Below are 23,029 nucleotides of genomic sequence, written 5' to 3' on the forward strand. Positions count from 1 at the left end.
CTAATGCTCTACAAATACATGGTCTCAGTCCTTCTCTAGCTAACCTGGAAGGCAGATACCAGTATTACCTCTCTTCATCAGAAGGCAGGAGGAGGCAAAAGGAGGTGAAGAGCTTCCCTAGGGTGCATCTCTAAGTGGCAGAGCTAAGCCGTGAGTCAAGACAACACCAACTACGAAGCCCAACTTTTAACCACTTATATTATCTGGCCTCCTACACACGGTGCTTAATAACCAGATAACAATATCTGGCTAACAATGATAACAATGGTGGAAACTAAAATCCAACAAGGTCTCCACTTGGAAAATGAGATGCAATTTTTACCTAAAATAGTGCAAGCAGATTTATTGTAAGGAACAGGACTATAATGGAGGATTGAGACCCTTGATGGATGATAGTTTATGTTAGGGTTATATCCACACAGACATGATCAACAAGATGAAATAACATAATCAACTTGTATAAATTATTCAAAATGCCATAATCATGCTCCAACCCTGTTTTCTACACAAATCCTAATAAAGATATTATGGGAAAAGTATTTATAAAGAATAAACAGAAGCAACATTTATTACATTTGTTTGGGGTCATTTCCTGATATTTTGCTATGATTTTATTACCAAATTATATTAAAATCACAGCAAAGACATACTAATGAAAGATCTAGAATGCCTAGGAAATGAGCTTCCTTTCTTGCCTGGAACTCTAGTGACCCAACGTTGGCAGGGACCTGAGGGGCCATCTCTACCCTTTCCGTCCCTTTTGGCCCAACTGAGACCCTTCAGAGAACGCTTGATGTGCTGTTCGATCACTTCAGGTGGTCCTCTCTCACCTGGGATGCAGACATTCTACTCATGCGTTAACAAACTCCCCCGCCTCCCCTGCCTCCCCAGAGCCCCTGACATCAAGGTCACATTCCTCCCTCCTCATAAGATTAGCAATTAAGAATGCTTATTCTTGGGGCACCTGGGTGGCTTGGTGGGTTAAAGCCTCTGCCTTGGGTTCAGGTCATGATCCCAGGGTCCTGGGATCAAGCCCCGCATCGGGCTATCTGCTTAGCAGGGAGCCTGCTTCCTCCTCTTTCTCTGCCTGCCTCTCTGCCTACTTGTGATCTCTGTCTGTCAAATAAATAAATAAAATCTTAAAAAAAAATGCTTATTCTTCTTTACTCTGACCAAGATTACTTCCCTGAAGCCTACCTAAGGTCACATTCTCTCTCCCATGAGCATCTGGCATGATCCATGGCGGAGACCATCCTAGCTACAACATGTATCTCTTGATAAAATATACTGGTTTAGTGAATACACCCCCCCTAACCCCAGGCAAGACTTCTAAACAAGTCAAAAACATCTAATGCTTTTATTGGTTATGGAAACCTATATACAAATTTTTTGTTGTTTTTATACAAAATACATAAAATAGTTATGTGAACTCCAACAGCTAAACCTCTCAGGGTAGCTTCCTTGTCTGCAAAACAAGCATCCTATCTACTCCACACATTTTGTTGAGAGAATTAAACTGAAGTATATAAAAGTATGAGCATGGAACACTCCAACATTTGTCCCATGGTCACTTTGCCAACATGCTGATGAAGCTATAAATCACATCTAAGAATTTAAAGTTGTGGTGTACAGTGAAATGTGTAGCATGAGAGATGAGCAAACCATCACCTTTTCTCTCATTGTAGTGAGAGAAGGAAAAACTGACAGCAACCTCCTGGGGTCTATGTGCAGATTGTTAAGGAGGAAAGTGACAATTCTAGAAAAGACGTGTTGTCAAAGGAGGTGAACAGTTCAGTGGGAATTTCTAAGGCTTACTATTAACTTTGGTTTATATTTTTAAGTGAATCCTACACTGGCACTGGGACCCAATCCATGGGCTTTAGCCAGCAGTGTCTTATTACAGAAGCATCCTGTAACAATTAGTTCCCAAGCTACTTAAGCAGGACACGTTTCTTTGAATTCTCCTCAACTCTTTTGCAATAAGGGTGTGAAGCTCAAGATCTCTGATGCAGTCCTGTTGACTATGCAGGGAAAAGCCCCAAGGGAAAAACTCAAGAGCTGATAAGAAGGTCAAGAACAACACAGGGGGAAAGAGACAGATGGGTTAGGCCAGTGTTCTTTAAAACTGAAGAGAGAAAATAATTCTTGCCTGCACTTGAATTCTACTTCACCTTACAAAAACCTCATGCTGTTCTACTCTGCTCAACTATTGAAATAACCTTGCTCCATGTCCATATGATCTCCTCTTTATCCTCTACTGTTTTCTGGGGGACAAAAAAAGGTGTGCACTGTTGTTGATGGGCCCTACCTAGCCTGTCTCCTGTGATCTTCCAAAGCCTCAAGGCTGCATCTTCAGAAAATGACCGTAGAGATTTTTGTTCTTTTGGATTTTAATGATGCTTTTAACCAGGGCGATAGAAATGACAAGAAAGGGCATGTCTTCTAACAAGAACAAGGAAGAAATCAACACTTTTCCAAGGCACCTGAAAATTTCACCATGGACCCATTCTCATGCTGGATACTTGGTAGCCAACAGAGCATAAACAAAGCAGAGCAAAGCTGAGAGAAGCCACTTACACACATCAGGGTCTTACTTTTTTCTTTTTTCCCTGATCTTTTGAATTTATGCCTCTGTTTTCTCACATGCAGCTTAAGGATGCCTTTTTTTTTTTTTTTAATTGACATTGCTTTCATCTATTGGCTTAAGTGCCATAATACTCATTAATTTTTCTTCTTTGCAAATAGCTTTTTAAAATTAGGAAACAAAAAAAAGAGATGTAAAGACACAGTTACAAAGAAAGAGCAATAAAATTCCCAGTGAATTGTTGTTCTGCTTTGTTTACACTCTGTTGGCTACCAAGTATCCAGGATGAGAATCAGTCTGCTGTGGAATTTTAAGGCACCTTAGCTGTGGAATTTTAAGGCACCTTAGACAAGTGTTGATTTCTTCTTGTCCTTGTTAGAAGACACACCCTTTCTTTTTTTTTTTTTCCAATTTATTTATTTTCAGAAAAACAGTATTCATTATTTTTTCACCACACCCAGTGCTCCATGCAAGCTGTGCCCTCTATAATACCCACCACCTGGTACCCCAACCTCCCACCCCCCCGCCACTTCAAACCCCTCAGATTGTTTTTCAGAGTCCATAGTCTCTCATGGTTCATCTCCCCTTCCAATTTACCCAAAAGCACATACCCTCCCCAATGTCCATAACCCTACCCCCCTTCTCCCAACCCCCCTCCCCCCAGCAACCCACAGTTTGTTTCGTGAGATTAAGAGTCACTTATGGTTTGTCTCCCTCCCTATCCCATCTTGTTTCATGGAGTCTTCTCCTTCCTAGTGATCCAAAGGGGCACGTGCACCCGAATGTTTATAGCAGCAATGTCCACAATAGCCAAACTATGGAAAGAACCTAGATGTCCATCAACAGATGAATGGATCAAGAAGATGTGGTATATATACACAATGGAATACTATGCAGCCATCAAAAGAAATGAAATCTTGCCATTTGCGACACACCCTTTCTTTTCTTTTCTTTTCTTTTTTAAGATTTTATTTATTTATTTATTTATTTAACAGAGAGAGAGAGCACAAGCAGGGGGAACAGCAGGCAGAGCAGACAGAGGGAGAAGCAGGCTCCCTGCTGAGTGAGGAGCCTGATGGGGGACTCAATCCTAGGACCCTAGGATCATGACCTGAGCTGAAGGCAGACACTTAACCAAGTGAGCCACTCAGGCATCTCGAAGACATGTTCTTTCTTGTCCATTTCTACGGTCCCAGTTAAAAGTATCATTAAAAACCGGAAGAAAAACAAAAATTTATAAATTTATAAAAAACTACGTAGAGGATGTCATAACTGTAGAGCTGACCCTAAAATTCTATCACAACTACTAATCGAGCACATAATTCTAACATTGAGAAGGTAAGATATATGGCAGAATAATGAAGATTTCACTATTCATTAAGTGCATATCAGTGTGGCAGTTATTTTTAATTTTTATTTTATTACATGGGTTTGTAGCTCATGACTAGGTTCAGTTTTCTACCTTGAGCAGTTACTATCTCATTGGTGCCAACTGGCAATCCTGTGACGCAGGTAAGGTGACTATTTTCGTTTTACAGATGAGAAAACTGAAGCTATTAACTTGCCCAAAGGTTTACACAGAAGCCTGGACTAAAAGTCATGTTTTCAAACTTCAAACCCATACTGCTTCCTACCAGTGATAGTAAGAATTTCTGTCACTGCCCTTTATTGCCCAATTACCCAGTGTTGATTCCTGGGTCTCCAAAGTTTTGCCTGTTAGGACCACGTAAGCAGGAAGGTAACAAAACCAGCAATCTGCATACAGATTTCCGCGATTCGGGGTCCAAACTCAGTCAATACCCTTTATCGCTATGTACCACGCAAGTGCATTCTCAGACCATGTTAAATTTACATAACATCATCACAAATTAAATAACAGCCGGATTAAAACCTTTTCAAAAAAAGATAAAAAATAGGAAGATGGGGTTCTTTTTTTGCCTTTCAGAAATGTTATTGAAAAAAATTGGCAAGAGACATGAAGTATGTTTGTTCTTGTGCTTCGATGATGATTAATGAACTCCTTTTTGGAGAGGGAAGATCTGTACTTGGCATTAATATTATAAACTTTTCTCATCCCAGTAGCTTCTCTTTAGGTGGGAAAAGTGGTTACATAAGGCAGTGATTAATGAGATGCCACAAATGTTGATTTAGTTCCAGATCGGGATTTTTTTTCTCTTTCTCAAATCTAAATGCTTCACCAAAATTAATTTTAAGTCACACTACAAATATGAGTAAAGTGCCGATTCAAGTTGAAAATATCTCATATGCTCAACCTGAGTCCATATGCTTTTTTCCAATTTCTTCCTGTTTTGCTAGAAAAAAACATCCTTGAACAGTCTGAGATTCCAAGAAGGTGTTACCATTTCATATTTTCAAAACCATTGGCCAGATTCTGTTCTTGGATACTACTTGAATTTAAATGGAAGATTCTTAACTTTGAAAAAATGGCATCCCCAAAGCATAGCATTACATTTTCTTAAATGACAAGTTTCTTCCTCTAGGAGTTAGAAGCTATAATATTAGCAATATAATGGGGGGTGCTGATGGAAAAATACATGAATACTTTTTATCTTCATCCATCTAATCTGTCAATGTGCCCCAAACAAACTGAAAGAATTCTCTGTCCTAAGAAGGAAGGTTCTGTTCTGACTTGAAGGCATCATATGATTCCCTTGATAGTAGTAGGTATTATGGAGGGCAGTATTGCATGGAGCACTGGGTGTGCTGCATTAATAATGAATCTTGGAATACTGAAAATGAAATGAAATGACAAAAAAAAATTACAAAAAAAAAATAAAGTAAGATAGTAGGAAACTACAAGCAAAATTGCTGGTATCCGGACATCCATCTAGAAGCATGTCCCCTGACTAGACTGTCAAGAGCAATACGCCAGGTAGAAAATCAAAGTCGTTATTCTATCTGCTTACAACTGGATTCCCCAAGAAAGACTACTTACTAAACACAATGTTTTCATGGCAACGTGTGAAATTTTCTAAAATTAGAGCTCTAAAATGTAAAACCTCCACATTGTTTTGAAAATGAGGAATATCTGTAGCATTTTTCAAATACAGTTGAAGTGGAAATTTTCTTACTTTAATGAAAAATTAAAGTAAGTAATTAAAGTAATTAAAACTAAAAATCTTGTAAAATAATTAAAATCTTATAAAGTAATTAAAACTAAAAATCTTGTAAAATAAGAAACCTAGTGTCAGGCCCAGGAGCAGCAGTGTAAGTTAACAAGACAAGAGATCTATAAAATTAAGAAGGATGTATATTTACAGAAGGAAAGAGGGCAGTGGGAGGTGGGAGATACTCTGAACTCAAACAAAACACAAAACATTTTTTTCTCCTGCTCCTAGAAAGTCTGGAGAGAGGGACTCTTAGTTTGTCTAGAAACAAAAAAGCCTGATTATCTCAATATTACATTCTTGTATTTGTTACACATACTATTCCCTGGCTATCTATACACAGCCTATATTGTGACATATTTTGCACAAGATAATTTATTATTTGAGGAAAGTAGCTATATAATAAAGCACAGAATGAAAAGTAAATGCAATATGTTGTTAGGCAACATGCAAAAAAGGTAAATTTAAATTTTGTAAATAGTACTACACTATATAGGGCTCGCTTCGGCAGCACATATACTAAAATTGGAAGTACTGCACTATATAGTATATAGTACTACACTATAGCTCCTCAAAATATTTTGATGTCCATTTTGGAACTGCTCATGGAACTTTATTTTTTTAAAGACTTTATTTATTTATTATCAGAGAGAGAATGAGAGAGAGAAAGAGTGCAAGCACAGGGAGCAGCAGGCAGAGGGAGAGGGAGAAGTAGACTCACCTCTGAGTAAGGAGCCCAATGCAGGACTTGATCCCAGGGCTCTGGGATCATGACCAGAGCTGAAGGCAAATACTTAATCAACTGAGCCACCCAGGTGTCCCGGAACTGCTCACAGAACTTTAATTACTTATGTAAGTTAAATTACATGGGCTAAATGCTACATAAATTAAACAATAAGACTAGAAGTATTTAACAGAATTCAGAAGGAGAGAACTTTCTGAGCACCAAAGCAGGAAAAAAGAAAAAAGTCCATAAATATCAATCATTTTGACCACATGCAAATGTAAAAGTTTCTATAGAAACAAATAAGCCAGAAAAAAATTTTTGATAAACATAAGGCTGATATCATTAACATAGATACAGTCTTACAAATAATTTACAAAAGCACTAAATCTTAAATAGAAAAATGGATAAGGTATAAACAGATAATTCACAGAAGAACAATACAAATAGCCAATAAACATTAAAAAGGATCTATATTGCTAGTAATGTAGTTCATATTATGATATGAACTACTATATATAAATGGTAATATCCTATTCCTTTCTCATCAAATGATTTAAAGTAAAAAGAAGTGTCATTAAGCATAGGGTGAGACACAGTCTCATGCCAGAAATGGTGGGGATATAATTCAATATAAAATTTCTAAAAGGCAATTTAGCACAACATATATATCCTGAGTATAGGAATTCATGAATTTTAACCCAGAAATTCCACTTTTCTGACTCCATTCTTAAATAATAATACTAGTCAGCCAAATGGACAAATATATTCACACATAGATGCTCTTCAGGTAGTATTTATAATAATGAAAATTAGAAAGACTCTCATCCAACAAGAAATAATTCTAAAAGAACCTGATATTTTTTTAAGACTATTTAATGATTCAATAAACTCTTCACAGTTCAGCTAGGATGATCTTTTAAACCAGTCTCAGAAGACATATCCTCTAGTTGAAAGGCTCACTCTGCCCTTCAGAATACAGTCACATTTTTGATGTGGAAATAAAGACCTTGCCTTGGTTGTGCTCATTGTATACAGCTCTCCCTCTCAAACCCTAGCCATTCTGTACTTTTTCCAACCCAAGGCCTTTGCTGGAGCTCTTCCTTCTTCCTGCAACCTTCCTGTCTCTATTCATATTCTGTCAATCCTCTACTCACAACCTTTCAGTTTAGACATCATTTCCCGATGTCCACATATTCAAAATATGTGCTACCTTTAAGCATAGCCCCTGTATTACCCTGATCTCAAATCTTACCTTTGGCTTCATGACACTGTTTGCTGCATTAGGGAAAACACCTCTTGTTCATCCTTGTAAATTAACATTATGCCTGCATACTTATCAAATGGTTGAATGAACATGTGAATAAACAAATATGCTCATGAGACAAAGTTAGGTGATAAAAGCAGAATACTAAATTGGAAATACAGACCTTTTATAAACATATGGCTACACACAAAGAAAAGAAAGTACTAGGAAAAATGTGTAAAAAAAACAACAACAAAAGCCATCATCTGAGTGAGGGAATTATGGGCAATTTGTCCAGGAAATTTTTTTATACTTCCTTATAGCTTCTGAAATTTTGAGAATTCTTCAAAACGCAAAACTAATTTATCGAAGATCAGTATTTTTTTAAAGTCTGTGCTGTCTCACTTTTAAATTCAGAAAAAACAAACATAAAAACCACGAAATACCATACATGACATGAAAAATACCTTGGAAACAAATGTCTCTTGTATTTCTGTCACCAGCTACAATTATCCAAAAGACAATACTCCAAAATAATGTGGAGGCAGTTTTCCAGAAATGCACAATATTAAAAAAGTCTACATTCCTTTAAATAATTAACTCCTTAAAATGGCTTTTTTTTTTAAAAAAAAGTCAACTGTGCTCAAGTTGAATATTGAGACTGCCAGAAATTATTCTTTCCATTTCAAAACTGTGAAGCAGAGTGAGTTCCACCAGCGTGTCTCTGTGCCAGTGTCTACAGTTGTTTGTTTCAGAACCTCTAATTAGCTGCCTTATCTCCTGCTAGAGATTCTTCTGGTGCTAAGTTTTAATCATCCAAATTAATTGAAATACTGTAGCAATTTCAGATTAACATTTTCAAAATTAACAATGCATAAAATAAAATCACCCATAAATCTGCTTTGTAACAGCAGTCACTAATGAACTCTGCAAAACAGACCCGATCACACTGCTAATTTTGCACTGTACTATACAGCTGAACTCCAGGAAATAAGCTCTTCTCTGTGCAAAAGTTGGCGTAAGTAGGAGACACAGAAAATCTCTGTAAGAGTGAGGTCTCTGGAGCCAAACACTGCAATTAAGTCCTGGTACCAGCCAGGTGCTTTGTGACCTTGGGTAAATTACTTAAACTTCTCAGAGCTGAGGTTGCTTCCCCTGAAAAACAGCAGTATCTCAAAGGTTGTGGCAGAGAGACTCTAAGATGGAATCCAATGATCCCTATTGAACCCCAATAACACCTCCTGGTATCCATACACCTGGTTAATCCGCACCCCCGAACACAGGCAGGACCTGTGACTCACTCTAGCCAATAAAAAGGAGATGGGACATTACTTCCATTATTGGTGTTATTTAATATTTGAATTTCCATCTTGCTAGGAGACTCTATTGCCTTGTTGGCTTGCATACTCTGATGAAGCAAACAGCCATGATGGGGAGGCCCATGCAGCTAAGGGCTGAGGACAGCCTCTGGCCAAAAGCTAAACCTAGGAATTGAGAACCTAATTCAATAGCCAAAAAGAATCCTGCCAGTAAGTACATAAGCAGGCTGGAGAGTGGATCTTCCCCAGCTGACCCTTCAGATGAGACACGGTCCTGTCTACCATCCTGAGTGAGAAGCCATGAAGCAGAGGACCCAGCTAACTCATGCTCAGATTTCTGACCTACAGAAACCCTGAGGTAATAAATATGTGCTGTTTAAGCTGCTTACATTTATGGAAGCTTGTTAGATAGCAATGGAAATGATTACAGGATTGTGTAAATATTAGTAACAACCATCACCACTGCTATCACTTACAGAGATGTGCTACATCGCATTAATGAATGCTTTATCTATTATCTAATATAATCTTCACAATGACAGTAGGAGGTCTGCTATTGGTCCCACTTTAGAGAGGATAAGACTTGCCCAAGATTGTACAACTAATAAGTAGAGGCACAGGACACAAGCCACTGCAAGGCTCTTGGTCTAACACGGCACAGGGCTACCTCCAATAACTAAAAACATTGATGGGAGTGGAAATATCTAAAACAGACAGAAGAAGGAAGATTCTTCCCTCCCTTTCTTTCCTCATCATTCCTTTATTGCCACAGAGGCAGGCTGTCACTAACTTGATGCCTCAAGGCCTACACTCTGACTCTCCACCCCTCCCACGCTGATCCTTCCAATGGAGAGCTGGTACCTTCCTTCCCATGTGCCTCTATGAAACATGCCGTGCTAGGTCCCATTTCTGCAGTTCTCCTAATCTGATGGATGAATAGTATGTTAATCTGTGAGTAGATAATGGCGGAACAAAGGATTACCGCCTTCTAGAAACATAATGCCTACATCCAAAGGAATATATCAAACGTGTATTTTGGGTACAGTGACATGCTTACAAAATGCTGTTGGGAAGCAAGAAAGCTTGTCTTGGTCTGCAACTTAAAGCTGTCAGCAGGGATAAGACTATGTGGGGATGGACCACGTCCCATTTCAGGTACGTTCCTCCAGATTCACCTCTTCCCATATAAGAAAACAATCAGGAGAGTATCCAAGTGGGAAGAAGACAAAGTAAAAGTAGAAAGCCCAGCCATCGTATGCCCAAGAGGAAAATGTCTGAAACTCACTGTGTGCAGTAATAGACATACTGACACGTACCGACACACCTGACATACTGCAGCTTCATTTTCAGACTGCCACAATACAGCAAATATCCCAATTGATGGATTTCTGGTTCCCCAGTGCTTAGGAATGTTATTTGTACACTGTATACCATAGTCCATTAAGTATGCACTAGCATCATATCTACACAAATCTGCATACCTTAATTCTAAAATATTTAATTGCTAAAAAATGTTAACCATCACCTGAGCTCTCAGCAAATCATAAATCTTGTTGCTGGTGGAGGGTCTTTCCTCCATGTAGATGGCTGCTTACTGATCAGGGTGGTGGCTACTAAAGGGTGGAGTGGCTGTGGGATTTTTTCCTACTAAGACAACAATGAAGTTTGCCACATCAATTGACTCTTCCTTCCACAAGCAATTTCTCTGTAGCAAGTGATGCTGTTTGATAACATTTTACCTACAGCAAAACTTCTTTCAAAACTGGAATCAGTCTTCTCAAACCCTTTTACTGCTTTATCAACTAACTTCAGGTGATATTCTAAATTCTTTGTTATCCTTTCAACAATCTTCTCAGTAATCTTCTCCAGGAGTAGATTCCATCTCAAGAAACTACTTTCTTTAAGAAACAACTCCTCATCTATTCATGTCCTATCCTGAGATTGCGGCAAATCAGTCCCATCTTCAGGCTCTGCTGCTAATTCTAGCTCTCTTGCTCTTTCCAACATATCTGCAGCTACTTCCTCCACTGAAGTCTGGAACTCCTCAAAGTCAGCCATGAGGGCTGGACTCAACTTCTTCCAAACACCTATTAATGTTGATATTTTGACCTCTTCCCATGAATCAGGAGTATTCATAGTAGCATCTAGAATGGTGATTCTTCCAGGTTATCAATTTACTTTGCCGAGGTCCTTCAGAAGAAGAATCATCACTATCTAAGTACTTCTTAAATAGTAAGGCTTAAAAGTCAGAATGATTCCCTAATCTATGAGCTACAGAATGGACATTGTGTTAGCAGGCATGAAAACAACATTAATCTTGGTATACATCTCCATCAGAGATACTGGATGACCAGGTGCATAGTCAATGAGTGGTAATATTATGAAAGGAATACTTCCTTGCTGAGCAGTAGGTCTCAACAGTGGGCTTAAAATATTCAGTAAACCATGTTGTAAAACAGATATGCTGTTATCCAGGCTTTGCTGTTCTCCAGATAGAGCACAGACAGAGTAGTTTTAATCTAACTCTCAAGGGCACTAGGATTTTTGGAATGGCAAATGAGCAATGGTTTCCTTTTAAAGTTACCACGTTCTTTCGCTAACACACAAGTCAGCCTGTCCTTTGATGCTCTGAAGCCAAGGATTGACTTTTCCTCTCTGGCTATGAAAGTCCTGGATGGCATCTTCTTCCAATAGAAGACTATTTCATCTACATTGAAAACCTGTTGTTTATTGTATCCACCTTCATTAATTGTCTTAGCTAGGTCTTCTGGATAATTTGCTACAGCTTCTACACCAGCATTTGCTACTTCAACTTTGAGGTTATGGAAAGGACTTCTTTCCTTAAAACTCATGAACATCTGCTGGCTTCCAACTTTTCTTCCACAGCTTATTCACCTCTTCTGAGTTTCACAGAATTGAAGAGTTAGGGTTGTGTTCTGGATTAGGGAACATGGGGCCTGGTTTGATCTTCTCTGTAGATCACTAAAACTTTCTCCATATCATCAATAAGGCTGTTTCACTATTTTATCATTCAGGGGTTCACTGGAGCAGCACTTTTCACTTCCTTCAAGCAACTTTTTGGTTGCATTCACCAATTTAACTACCGCAGGTGGCCTCCATTTTGGCCTCTCTGGCCTCTTGACACGTCTTTGACATGTCTTTCTCTTTAAGCTTAATCAGTTCTAGCCTTTGATTTAAAGTGAGAGACATGCAACTGTTCCTTTCATTAGAACCCTTAGAGGCCATCAAAAGAGTATTAAAATTGGCCTGATTTCAATACTGCTATGTCTCAGGAGAAAGGGAGGCCCAAGGAGAGGGAGAGCAACAGGGAAACAATTAGTCAGTGGACCAGATAAGAAACAGACACATTTATCAATTAAGTTTGCTATCTTATAGGAGCATGGTTTGTGGCACCCCAAAACAACTGATAGTGACATCAGAGATCACTGATCACAGATCACCACCACAAATAAAATAATAATGAAAAATTTTTCCAAATGTTGCAAGAGTTATGGGTCCCAGAGACACGAAGTGAGCAAATGCTATTGGAAAAGTGGCACCGACAGGCTTGCTCAGCACAGGGTTGCCACAAACCTTCAACCTGTGAAAAACACAGTCTCTGGGAAGAGCAACAGAGCAAAGGGTAATGAAACGAGGAATGCCCGTACACGAAGCCCTGTGCAGACGAAGCTTTTCCTTTTCCCCTCCCCATTCTCTGCAAACATAGCCCTTCTTTCTTCCTTTTCTTTTTTGAGATTTCATGTATTTATTTGACAGAGAGAGAGCACACAAGCAGGAGGAGTGGCAGGCAAAGGGAGAGAGAGAAGCAAACTCCATGCTGAGCAAGGAGCCTGATGCGGGACTCCACCCCAGGACCCTGGGATCATGACCTGAGCTAAAAGCAGGCACTTAACCAACTGAGCCACGCAGGTGCCCCAATAGTGCTTCTTTCTTATGGAAAACAGATTTCATAGGGAAATCACCCCCCCCCTTTTAACTTGTTTTTCTAGTTTGAAATGGGTTTATGTCACTTGACAAACAAAAGCATACTGGGTGCTAATGAATGGAGCAGACCCAAACCTAGTAAGAGACTGGCAACTTTAAACACCTACAGGTCAGTGTAAATTTACTTTCATGTGCCTGTCAGATATTTTATCTCCTTGTCCTGTGTCCTTTAGTGCACATGAATTCTTCTACATTTCCCACATAGTCAACTACACTAACCCACAGTACGAATTTTAATGGTTCATCATACTACACAGTATTACCGTTGGACATGTTTATTTTTGTCTTATCTCTCCAACAAAATTCCAAGTTTCTCAAAACGGGTAAGCTTCCATATAGTTCTAATATCTATGTAGAAAAGAATGAATCTCAAAAAAGTTATCTATAGAAAACAAGCAGCTAACGTAAGCTCTTCTTTTCATTCAAATTAAAATTTTAAAAAATCGACATGGGATTTGAATGTACTGAAAGATATAATTGCCAATATGAGTCATTTTGATAGAAATTCCACAAACTGACCTCCAGTCTTCTAATTAACTTGTGAATCATTCTCCTTATTTTATATAGAACTACTATATACTATTTGAAGCCATTAGTTCTGACTCCACTGGTTCCTTTCATTTGCCTTACTTCAGACTAAAGCTCCAGAGCAAGGTTACGTGGTTGCCAGAGGACACTGACCCACAAGAAATTCCTAAAGTTTGTTTGTGTACTTGGCTTTATAGAGCATATTCTTTTTCTTCTGAAATGTGATATTTGACTACCAGGACAATAGATATAAAAAGGAAGCCCAGGCCATACTTGACTTTCCAAGTAAGGACTCCTTTATTCAGTGATAAATGTTAAAAGCAGCTCCCCAAGTTCGAGACCTCCTCCTTGGAATATTTTTCTAAATATCGAATACATTGCTTTCTAAAGACATGATTGCTATCATAACAGAAATAATCAGTTAGCAGTGCACAAATGACCCAGAGACAGGTTCTAGATATAATATTGCTAATGTTTTATTTCAATAATCACATAGCTGATGCTGTGTCTCCCACCAAAAACATCCCTGTCTTGGTCTTCCAATATTTGCTTCACCCTGGTCCCTATGCCGGAGGTACCCAAGCAGGTGGAAAACACTGGCTTAGCAAGGTGTGGAAAAACCTGCCAGATGACAGCAACAGTGACCCTTTATGAGCCTGGCATGAGACTCGAAAAGAAAAAATAAGTCCTCCCCAAACCAGAGAAGGATGTGAGCATGGGACTAGGATGGACATTTCAGAAATCTGTCATCAAGGTAAAAGGAATGAAAAAGGTAGTAGTCCAGAAAATACCTACCAGGGGATCGATCGCCTTAATGCAAAACTAGTTTTACCGCCTATAATTTAATAGACGCTTGAGAACAAATCAACTATTTTAAAAACCAGAGCAGGCTCCCAGCACTCATTCAGAGCTTGAATTTCTCATTTCTGTGCCATGAATCTTAAACACTGGGTTCTATTGTTCTAATTTTTTCAAGTTCATTCTTTCAGTGTGAAATATATTTTTTACCCATTTACCATTATGCTCCCAATATTTAGATTAGTATTTATATTTGATGAGAAATTAGTTTTAGGGGTGACAGAAAGACAGAAGTAGGTCTGACTGATTAATATGGAAATATCATAATCTATGGATACTTTGTTACTTATTTATTATAGACAAAAGCTCATTTACTAAAGCCTTTAAGAATATACATTTGTTTCCCCCATAAAAAAGGAAAAACATGTATTTTTAGATCAGTGATTTTTAAAATCCTGGGCTGCTATTTTTCTCATCAATGTTTTGTATTTAGAAACTAAAAATACAAAATTTCTCTACTGAACAAATTGACATTATGTTTAGAAGCAAAGCTAAAAGAAATCAACAACCCTGTTCAAATTTGGAATGAGTTCAACAATTGTTTGAAATTAAAACATTAAGGAAAACTGTATTAAATTGTGATTCAATAAGCCAGCATAGCAAAATTGCTATTTACATAAATAAAAACATACATAGACAACCCAGACTAAAAGCAGTATGAGCCCACATGTACTCCTCTCTTCTGATTACATTTGCTTTTTTGCACATACTACATAATTAGATTTTTTTGGTATGTTTACCAGACTATTCACTGTGTTTTTTATGACACTATAGTGAGTCGGCATATAAAAGAGTAATGTAATATTAAAATATTTTCATATGTACACCCATATACAGGCATTTATGCAATTAAGACTTTGTGCCTGTATCTATTCTTTCTTTAGGCAGAATATAAATTCCTTATGAAAAGGAGCTATGTTTTATAATTAATGATATTGCTGGTGCTTATTGTGGTATACAAAGCTGGTAATGAAAGAGTTCTTTCCTGAATTCCTTTCTTCATACAAGAACAAATAGGAATGGCATTACATATCAATCCTACCTGCCTGAAAGCGAAAGTGACCATCTTTGAAGGTGTCTCTGCTAAGAAACTGTAGGACATCTCCTCAGTGAATAAGAAAAGACAATGTTTCCAAGCCACAGGTTTCCCTTTGTAACCAAAAGTTACAATAAGCATATGAAAAGCAAGAGCTCTCAGAAAGAACTCTTTTATCATTTAACCGTTATCTGTTCATTTACTATTCAAGGTTATCATGAATCACATGGGTAACTTAAGATCAGAAAGAAAATGAGATACCTGAATATTTGCCATCTACTCTACCTAATCTTTAGGCAGCAACACACAGAACAAGGGCCTGACTTTTTTAAAAAGCTGATTACTATGGACTTAAATACAAGATGCTATGAATTGCACAAATTTAAGACAAAAACAAGGGCTTGATCAAAAGAACACATGGGGGAAAAAAAAAGAACACGTGGCCTGGTATACAGATTTGCCACATGCAAACTAAAATAAATCTTGTGTATTTTATACGTAGAAGGAAATTTGTAAAGCTCAGTATTAAAATGTAATTGGCAACTCTGACCTTGAGGGTCACTTTAGGTGATAAATATTATACCAGTGCTCAGATTCTGAGATTTATGATCTCATGTTCTTGAAAAAGGCCTAGCACCTCCGTGTTCCTGAAATAATTGATCTGTCTCTTACAAGTGTTATTTTCCTGAAACCAACATCTGTCTTAGGAAGAAAAGTACAAACTGATGAAAATACCCTGCTATATTTAAGATATCCAAAAGAGCTACCAGAATTTGCATCTAACACATTAGTATATTTATAAAAGTAGCTGAGATCATAAATTGATAAATAGCACACAATAGAAGACAAGAAAAAATAAACTGCAAAGCCCTTTGTAAATATTTTCTATAAAGATTAACCACAATTACTAATTAAGAGTGAATGGCTTTTGTTTTTGTTTTTGTTTTAAATGGGTTCCACACCCAGTATGGAGCTTGAACTCATGACCTGGAGACCAAGAGCCCGGATGCTTAACTGACTGAGCCACCCATGTGCCCCAAGAGTGTTTGGAAATGTGCTAACAAGACATGGTGCAAACCTATAACTTACGTTTTTCTTCGTTTGAACAGAACCCCACGATATGTTTTCAACTTGGGAGGTTTTCCTTTCTTTTGTTTCTTTAATGCAATCACAAACACTACTCTAGCTTTGATGAGGGAACAAATGGCTGGCTGAGGACAAACCAAAAGGCTGACACCTTGCAAACTCCCCCCCCCCCCGCCACTCCTAGATGGGACATAAGTGACATTCTTTTCTTTTCTTTTTTTTTTAAGATTTTATTTATTATTTATTTGACACACAGAAATCACAAATAGGCAGAGAGGCAGGTAGAGAGAGAACAAGGGAAGCAGGCTTGCTGCTGAGCAGAGAGCCGGATGACGGGGCTCGATCCCAGGAACCTGGGATCATGACCTGAGCTGAAGGCACAGGCTTTAACCCACTGAGCCACCCAGGTGCCCCCATAAGTGACATTCTTTAGGAATCTCCCAACTATCTTAATGTTAATACCCTGCTAGAGGGCAAAAGGACCTTGGCAATGGCAAGGCCTCCTCTTTAGCATATGAAAGTTCTATTGAAACCTCCCTTTTCCTTACCTTCCCCCAACCCCATGGTACACAACCTGCCATCCCTCAACACCCTCCACCCCTGCAGCAGCTCTTCCTGCCCATGGGTCCTGTCCCCCTGCTTTAATAAACCACCATTTTGCACCAAAGATGTCTCAAGAATTCTTGGTCACCGGCTCCAGACCTCACTCCCACTGAACCTCACCTATATTCTACAACTTCATCAGCTTCACCCAAAACCTCTCAGCCAGCAGTGTTGATTGCTTCTCTTCTTACACAGAAGATACACAAAATATTTTGGAAATCCACCAGAGAAGCAGGGAATAACTGCAAATCTGAAAACAACTGTAATTATGAAACTTCTAGCTTCAATGGAAAATGAACATAAAATTCTGGGTCTGTCTACAAAGAAATATCTGGTAGATATTATTGATTCTTCTACACATGACTAAAGGTCCCATATTAAGCTCCATGCTCTATCATAAAGTAATAATTACAACAACGCCACCTTTCGCATTTACTGCATACCTGGTGCTGTTGTGCTTTATACCTATTAACTGGTGCAACGCTCAGGATGACTTTGTAAGGTAGGTACCACGATTAGTGTCCTTTAATGAGGAAACTACAGCAGAGAGATAGAAAGAAATTGCCATAGGTCGACAGCTACTGAGAACTTGCGCTGGGTCCCCAGAGCCACGCTTCTTTCTTACCACTGGACTATTTGGCACTCCATGACTACATCATTCCACTTTGTCAGGAAGAATTTTAAAAGCAAGAGAGCCAACGTGAACAGAAGAAGAATACGGCTATTCATTAATTCATTTAACAAGTACTTATTAGGCACCTACTACCCATAAAACTATGCATTAAGTTCCTTTCCAAAAAACGTTTACAGTTAACCAGGTTTTTTTTTGTTTTTTGTTTTTTTTTTCTACAGACTACCCTAAGTAACTGACTGCTGGAAAGCAGTCAGTGTATTAGCACTTGGAGATGTCAACTAAATTAGCTAGAGAAGATTAACGGAAGCACTAAGAGCAAATAATATCCCTTGGAAGCAGTTTGTCCTTGCTGAGGAAGCTTTGGTTTTGCTGATTTCTTATTTAAACCTCTTGGAATGAATGTAAAAACTGTGAAAGTATGCTAAATGATAGTTATATCAGGACCAACTTAGTGCAGGGCAGTGATCAAACAAGGGTTAACTCTGAACAAAAAAAGTTTTGCCAGTTACCAACTGAAAGGAACAAAGATGCAAAAGACAACCAACTCTAAACACATAATTCAAACCTAACATCAAAAGACACTGACAGGGACAAACAGGTGTTACCATGTTAACACCTATAAGAGGCAAGATCATCAACTATTTGTTTTTGCTTTTTGGTTGTTTTTTCCTTAAAATGTGGAGAAATAAGAAAATGCTCATATATAATTACCAAACCTAAGGAAAACTATATGATATACAATATATGTGAATGTGTAGGGCTGTGTGTGTGTGTTATGTATAACATTTTTCTCTTACAAACATAACATATAGGACCCATTCTTTTATATTTGTAAGCTTATTCTTCATGAAGTTCTAAAATCTTTGGACAAATTAGGAATACCAGAACAGTGGAACCTACGCACAGCCATCAACTTGAGGATAAACTCTCATATTACTGGTCAAAACCTTGTTATACTTATAATTTATGAATTCACTATATCTCTCTTTAAATAATCGAAGGGCTCCTAAAAATTCTGGCTGTAAAGTGAACTGTTAATTGTCAAATGTGTTCCTACTGACACACTATAGAAATTCAGCTCCTTGGAAGAAAATGGATTAAATGAAAATGCCCACAGAAGAAAGAGAAAATATTTTTAAAATAACATTTGTAAAGGTTAGATCATTTTCCGAAATAAAAATACTATAACTCACACAAAATAAGAAAAAAAAATATGCAGACAGACATACGGTCCTACTAAATAGAACAGAAGAAGGCACTTCTAAGTATTACTGCAGAATCCTCTGCAAAGGGTATTGTGTTGGGAAAGTTCGAACTATTAAAATAAACCAAAACCCCTATTTCTTTAGTGGCCTCAATTTTGTTCTGTAGTTAGAAGATTTAGACTGATTTCAGGACATAAGTGAGGCAATTTCTAGCCAGAGGCAACAAAGCTCCTATAAATCTTTTCAAACAGCTCATAAACTGGCATGGCTACCATGGGTGTGGTTTCAGTCAAGAGCTATAATGCTTTGAAAGCTAAGCTTTACAACTAGGTGAACACTGTTTATGATGGGAAAACAAAACACGTAATCCAGATTATTTTCCAGCAAGGTTACTTCATGTCCCACCTGATGTATTAATCAAGTTCATATATTTAGAATCCTTTAGCTATGAATACCCTTTACCCACAATAATATGACCATATACATAACAAATCTTTGGTAATTAAACTGTGGAAGGCATTGTTTAATAGATGAAAAAATAATTAAAACAATGACAGAACAAACTTCACGATGTTAAATAGAAAACAACTGAATCCTCTCTGTAGACAAATAATTGGTCCCTGAGGAAGACACTTATTCACAAAGTCCTTAAATTCATTCTTCCATTATAAAATGGTACAAATAAAGGGTAAAGAAAATTATTTTCCCAAATGCAGAGGGTACCAAGATTGTCTAGTTTATGAGCTCCATCCACCCCCTTAGAAAACCCAATTTTTATTTTTTTTAATTTTTTTTTTGAAAAGTTAATTTTTAAGTGCTGTCTCGGTTGATTTTCTTTCCATATCTGAGAGGGAGAAGGTGGAGGGCACTAGCTATGTTAACATTAACCCAGCAGCCTGAGGCTGTTCAGTAAGAAAATAACTAGCTCAGTCAATTGTTCAGGTACTGGTGTTACTCATCCTGTGAACCTGGCCCAGAGAGCACAGTCAGGTAAATGATTTACACGTTAGACTGGCGCCTTCTGGTCACACAATACATACCAAACTGCCAAGAACAAAGGCAAACAATCTGTCTGATTTCTACAGCAATTCCCATAACTTTCATAACCACTTAACTGAAGTCATGATTATAGATATGCAATCAGAAACACACCTGGATCCACCTGTCTGGGGCTTCTTCGGAGTCCATTGGTCCGTTTCTGTGCAGAAAAGTAAAACAAAGCAAAACAAGATTCCACATTATTACATTGTATTAGTACATAGTACTTTGGAAGGCCAATTAATGTTGCACTTTTTTCCATTTAAAAGTATGACTAAATTTGATCAAAACATGTGGTTCTACAGTTTTTATAATTTAACCTTTTTGCTTCTCTAATAAGTCCTCCACTTGAACATCTGTATTTGATGTTGTTGATATTACACTGTAGAAAAGAAACATCTTTTCATTTGCCATCTCTGGAGATGATGACTGAAAAAAAAATTTTTTTGAAAGTTGTAATGATGACAGGAATTATGAGAACGGAGCCCAAGTAGCTATTCTTGGTTGGAAAAATGCTCTCAGCAAAGACATGTAAACTCTAAAACTCTAACTCAGCTATTTCTGAGGCCTGAGAGGTCAGAGACTGGAGAACTTCAAAACACAGAACTGAAGCTCTGACTTTAATACACACTCAACCGAGAATGGTGTTTTAATTATGGTCACTTGTATCTCTGTACTTGAAGAAACGAAACGGGCATGCAGCTTGTGAACCATGAAAGTGGATTCTTATCACAGAAAAGAAAGCCATAAGAAAAATTATGCATTACATAAATTATAAATAAGATGTAAAACAAAAGAAATTTTCAATATTTGAAAATGCACGGCTATGTATTCGATTTCACATGGAATTAAATTCATTTCCACGTAATAACTCTAGTAATCTCACTCATTAATAAGAACTTGATTATGACTTCTTATTATTTAACTGGATGAAATGCTGAGTCTATAACTATCATATAATTTAAATTTTCACAAAAGCAATTTTCTCCCTCTGTGTGTTGGGGTTTGCGCCTGTGTGTGGAGGAGACTTGGTCTCATTCAGAGTACATGGGGCTTTCTTTGTGAAGCACACATAAGCCATGGATTTTTCCTATGATTCTCCCTGCTGTTTTCATTCACAAGTTAAATGGGTGAAATAGAGACTTACAGCCTTCTTAATGGCCTTGAAGCCCATCAGGCAGATGTTCAGGATTCTCAAGGTGAAAGCAAACTGGAGAAATTGTTTAAAAGTTTGTTTTTAACCCAACTACTTTCAAAATGGATTTGTAAAAACTGAGCATGACCATTAGAATCAGCACTGAATCTGTGTTGAGCAAGATGGATAGCCATAATGGAAAAACTAATATAAAGAAAGCCGTTATAAGTGAGAAGAAAAGGTCACTCTGGGCTTCTTGGTAGCCAAGGCACAAAGAGGGGACGCATGAGAGTCAAAGATCCATAGCTGATAATTTGGAAGAAAGCCGCTTTCAGAGAAAATCCCTTTTCTATCTGAAATGGTAGAACATTCTTCAGAGCCCTCTCTATAAAGGACAAGGAACACGACAGACCATATTTTCAACAGAAAAATATATAATGATGGATATCAGATTGTTATTTACTTCCTACATATCCCTTCATCTTCTTAATGTACAGTAAAAGCTGTCTTTCTATGCTCTTATACCTTCTACTATCAAAATGCTCAGAGGCAAGAAAGGAATTCAACCTTTGGGTTCTATTCCTGGAATCCCTGAATTAGTAGCATTTAAAAATTCTAGAGTTAAGGCATGCCTGGTGGCTCATGGTTAAGGAGCTACCTTTGGCTGAGGTCATGATCCCAGGGTCCTGAGATCAAGAACCACATCGGGCTCCTGGCTCAGCAGGGAGCCTGCTTCTCTCTCTCCTTGCAGCACCCCCTACTTGTGTTCTCTCTCTCTCTCTCTCTCTCTTTCTGACAAATAAATAAAATCTTTAATAATAAACAAAAATTATAGACTTAAAATGTGAAAAAGAGCCCTTAAGTTGAAGACCAATGCTCTACCACCCTGAAGTTAGGATTAAATAGAGAATAATTTGCAACAACACAGATGGACCTAGAGAGTATAATACTAACTGAAAAAAGAGAAACACAAATACCATATGATTTCACTTATATGTGGAATTTAAAAAACCAAAAATGAAGAAAGAGAAAACAAGCAAAAAAACGGACTCTTAACTACAGAGAACAAAGTGGTAGTTTCCAGAGGGGAGGAGGGTAAGTTGAGTGAAATAGGTGATGGAGATTAAGAGTACACGTGTCACTGTATTGTACACCTGAAACTTGTATCATACTATCTGAACAAAATAGAGAACATTGTATAATTATTAGGAATCTGGATTCTAGACTCAGACTGCCAGAGTTCAAATTCAGACCTTGTCACTTGGCACCTGCTATTTGATTCTGAACAAGTTAGTTCATATCTCTGTGTCTCAGTTTTCTCGCCTATAAAATGGGGATAATAATAGCACCACTTCATAGCATTTGTGGTGAGAATTAAATGAATCATGTGAAATCACTGGAACAGTTCCTGCCATGCAGGAAGGATTCCTAAGTGACAGCTTATCATCATCATCATCATCATCATCATCATTATTAATTTCATGGCATTTTGACTGTTTAAATACATACAAATTACAAGTGATTTTTCTAAGTTGTTGTCCTACTGCTTATGTTTTAGGTTTTTCCTCCTAAAAATCAGTGACCCTGAAAACAAACTTCTCTACAGGAAGAGTAGGCGGTGGAATTAAGATTTGCTGCATTGAAAAAAAAAAAAATGTTTTCAGCTACTTAGACCAAATGTCTCTGGAGATTTAGTATACTTCAAAAACACCTAAAAATTCATCTTAATATTTTAAGAAATTCAGATATGTTTAGCAGAGCATATTAAAATAATTTTAAAATGCTAATTTCCATTGTCATTCTGTCATTTTCCATCCAACACAGTCCCTTCCCCCACCCACATTCTCAAAAGCCTGGGAAAAGCCCCATGAGATCAGGAGAATTGATCTTCAGAACCTTC

General features: G+C 37.7%; 1 protein-coding gene across 1 annotated transcript in view; it reads right to left on the bottom strand.

The window, feature by feature from the left end:
* VAV3 (vav guanine nucleotide exchange factor 3) overlaps positions 1–23,029 on the bottom strand; it is a 364,578-nt gene that overhangs the window by 91,637 nt on the left and 249,912 nt on the right. The window contains exon 19 of the mRNA XM_044238799.1: positions 20,109–20,154. Within this exon, the coding sequence (XP_044094734.1) occupies positions 20,109–20,154 (46 nt within the window). The remainder of the gene's footprint in view (positions 1–20,108; positions 20,155–23,029) is intronic.

The sequence above is a fragment of the Neovison vison genome, chromosome 2 (assembly GCF_020171115.1).
Source record: "Neovison vison isolate M4711 chromosome 2, ASM_NN_V1, whole genome shotgun sequence".
In the NCBI taxonomy this organism is placed as follows: Eukaryota; Metazoa; Chordata; class Mammalia; order Carnivora; family Mustelidae; genus Neogale; species Neogale vison.